Source organism: Lactuca sativa, chromosome 7 (assembly GCF_002870075.4).
Source record: "Lactuca sativa cultivar Salinas chromosome 7, Lsat_Salinas_v11, whole genome shotgun sequence".
Taxonomy (NCBI): Eukaryota; Viridiplantae; Streptophyta; class Magnoliopsida; order Asterales; family Asteraceae; genus Lactuca; species Lactuca sativa.
In genome coordinates this window covers 20250192-20253957 of record NC_056629.2, presented here as the reverse complement: position 1 = coordinate 20253957, position 3766 = coordinate 20250192, and the positions used below count along the sequence as shown (strand labels likewise).

Below are 3766 nucleotides of genomic sequence, written 5' to 3'. Positions count from 1 at the left end.
CATGAAACACTTGTTTCCCGAGTTATTCTTGAATGTATCAGATTGCAACCTTAGATGTAACACATGCATTTTGGCTAAAAGCCACTGAGTTCCAAATCCATTAAGTACTAATAAAAGCCATGTTCCCTTAATACATTTAGATTTGTGGGGGCCTTCTCGTATCTCTACTATGTCAAACACACGATGGTTTATGACCTTTATAGATGATTGTACACGTATGACATGGTTGTATTTTCTCAAACAAAAAGATGAAGTCTTAGACATGTTTAAGTCATTCCATACCATGGTTCACACCCAATTTTCGAAAAAAAATATAGATTCTTCGATCAGATAATGGTGGGGAATATGTTAATCATAGATTTTGTGATTATTGTAAACAACATGGGTTTATCCATGAAACATCTTGCCCCTGAACACCACAAAAAATGGTGTTTCTGAGTGAAAATAATAGACATATCCTTGAAACTACTTGGGTGTTGTTATTTGGGGCACATATTCCTCATCATTTTTGGGTTGATGCAGTTGCTATAGCGGTGCATCTCCTTAACAAGATGCCTTCCAAAGCCTTGGGCTTTAAAACTCCACTTCAGGTTCTATCCTCATATGTATCCATACCTACCAAGATGATGCTTCCGCCGCGGGTCTTAGGGTGTGTTGCTTATGTTCATTTACATAAGGACCAACATACAAAACTTGATCCATGTGTTGTTAGATGCATTTTCCTAGGTTATGGCTCCCATCAAAAAGGCTATCGATGTTACGATCTAATTCATAAATGTAATTATGTGACTATGGACGTGACCTTCCTAGAGTAAGACACCCTTTTTCAAAAAATCCAACTCTATATTTCAGGGGGAAACTCAAGATGAAGTACCAAATTGGTTACAGTTTGATTGGGGTCATGAAAGTGAGCTAATACCGACTAGTCCTACATCAGATACAAGTAAAAGTAACAAAAATATTGAGCCGTCGAACTCATCAGTGTCACATGAGCACTACATCGAGCATATTCTTGAGGAAGAAAATGAACCCCCTATCTCTTATGTACCATGCACCCAGTCTCCTGAGAATATTCCTGAGGTACGTTTTCCAACTGTATCTTCAAGTTCTAATGATATTGATGAAACCATGGGCTATACTCTACCTTTCAGGTATAATCGAGGAAAACTACCCAACAGGTATTCTCCAGACCATGAAAGTCGAAAGTCGAAGTACCCACGCAAATTATGTCTCCACAGAGAAATTGTCGAAACCTCTCAAGCACATTTCTCATACTCTTTCATCATGTTATGTACCTACTAATGTTGATGAAGCACTTTTTGACCCTAAATGGACCCAGACAATCAAAGAAGAGATGGGTGCATTACTCAAAAGAGAAACTTGGATCTTAAGCCCTCTTCCTGAAGGAAAGAAAGTGGTGGGATGCAGATGGGTATTCTCTGTCGAACACAAGGCAGATGGATCTGTCGAGATATATAATGCAAGGTTGGTAGCAAAAGGCTACACACAAACATATGGGATAGACTACAAAGAAACCTTCTTTCCAGTTGCTAATATTAGAGTATTATTTTCCCTTGTAGCTAACCTTGATTGGCCATTGAATCAATTTGATGTAAAAAAATGCATTTCTCCATGGGGACTTGGAAGAAGAAGTTTACATGGACGTCCCACCAGGATACACTACAACCTCAAAGAAAAAAGTGGCGTGTATTACAACGAGCTTTATATGGTCTAAAACAATCACCTTGAGCATGGTTTGGAAGATTGAGCTTGGCAATGAAGAAGTATGGCTTACATCAAAGCAACACAGATCATACTCTTTCTTGAAACACCAAGGAGGAAAGATAACAACGTTAACTGTTTATGTGGACGATATGATAATTACAAGAGATGATAAAGAAGAAATAACAAGACTCCAAAAAGAATTAGCAATAGAGTTTGAAATGAAAAATCTAGGAGGACTTAAATATTTCTTGGGAATTGAAGTCGCAAGATCAAAGCAAAGTATATTCCTTTCTCAACAAAAATATATTCTAGATTTATTATTAGAGGTTGGGGTACTTGACTGCAAGACAACAGATACACCAATTGTTCAAAATCATAAACTTGGAGAATACCCGGATCAAGTCCCGAAAAATAAAGAATGATATCAGAGATTGGTTGGGAAATTGATATATCTTTCTCACACACGTCCGGATATTGCATTTGATGTGAGCGTTGTATTCCAGTTAATTCATCATCCAAGTAAAGATCATATGAATACTGTAATTCGGATTCTTCGATACTTGAAATCTTCTCGTGGAAAGGGAATATATTTCTCAAAGAATAACCAAAAAAGGATAGAAGGATATATAGATGAAGATTTAGCAGGAAAAACTTCTGGCAGAAAGTCTACCTCTGGTTACTTCGCATTTGTTGGTGGAAATCTTGTTACATGGAGATGTAAAAAACAAATGGTTGTAGCATTTTCAAGTGCAGAAGCAGAAATTCGTGGGATGGCTAAAGGGTTATGTGAACTGTTATGGCTCAAAAGATTGTTAAGTGAACTCGGATTTGCTCCTACATGTCATATGGACTTATTATGTGATAGTAAAGCTGCTATTAGTGTTGTACATAATCCAGTACAACATGACAGAACAAAACATGTGGAGGTGGATCGCCACTTTATTAAACATAATCCTGACGATAGAGTAATCTGATTTCGTTTTGTTAAATCTAAAGATCAGTTGGCAAACATTCTCATAAAAGCTATATGGAGCAAACGTTTTTACAACTCACTTGACAAATTGGGTGTCCATCAATTGCACACACCAATTTGAGGGGGAATGTTGGCGTGAGCTGTCATTAGAGTATTTTAGAAATCAATTCTTTTATGTAAATCCTTGATTATAGGAGTAGATTAGTCCTGAAATTAGCTTATGTCCTTGTTTAGCTTGTTATGTTCCTCTATAAAGTCTTTCCTTCCTGTTATGAATTTAAATTGATATGAAATACAGAAATACACTTCTTTTCATCTCTACCCACGTCCCACATCTTTACATCATCTTTCGGAGTCCTTGACAAAAGTCGGAGATTATTGTGGATGTAAACCAAGTCTTGAGTACGACTTGTAGTCAACTTGCTCCTTTTAGGCGAGTGAATAAATGCATAAGTACTCCAATTACGCTCAACACAAGAAGAAGAACTAGGTTGTCCAAGTAATCTAAAATCTAAAGTCTGGTGAAAAGGAGTTTTAGCACCAAACTTAACCCACCAATTCTTGGGTTCCATGGTAGCCATCTTTGAAATGCTTGTTAAATCTTCAAAAGGACCATTCTTCATTGAAATCATTTCATACTCATCAAGGACTCTGCTATACTCATCATCATTAGGAAACAACCTTTGAAAACATTTCGTCCTTTCTTGTGAAATTTCTCCATCCCTATGTGCAGCACAACTTGTAGAATCCTCCATTAACCATGCATCAATATAATATCTACAACATCCAAAAGTTAAAACATAAATATATAATAGAAATCAAGTGTATAATTTAAAATCTTATACATTAGATGAAAAGAGTGAGCTAAACAATGTAGGGGAGTATCATTCTTTACCCATTGAGCCACTAAAATACGATGCACAACGTCATAAAAAACAACTTATTTGAGATGTTGAACGTTTTTCTTTCTTTTAGATCTCACTATTCACTTTCTCAATCATAGAATCCCACATCTCATACACCAAGTGTAAACATGGCTTGTCAGTGTCACAAGCTCTAATCATCTCA

At 36.5% G+C, this 3766-nt stretch overlaps 1 protein-coding gene across 1 annotated transcript; it reads left to right on the top strand.

Moving 5' to 3' along the window:
- The first annotated feature begins 1751 nt into the window (after nucleotides 1–1751).
- Nucleotides 1752–2147, top strand: LOC111891049 (uncharacterized mitochondrial protein AtMg00810-like). Its single transcript, XM_023887137.1, has one exon. The coding sequence runs from the start codon at nucleotides 1752–1754 to the stop codon at nucleotides 2145–2147; it is 396 nt and encodes a 131-aa protein (XP_023742905.1).
- The last annotated feature ends 1619 nt before the right edge of the window (nucleotides 2148–3766 follow it).

Coding starts and splice junctions, on each gene's coding strand:
- LOC111891049 (XM_023887137.1), top strand. CDS start 1,752: ATGGTTTGGAAGATTGAGCTTGGCAATGAAGAAGTATGGCTTACATCA.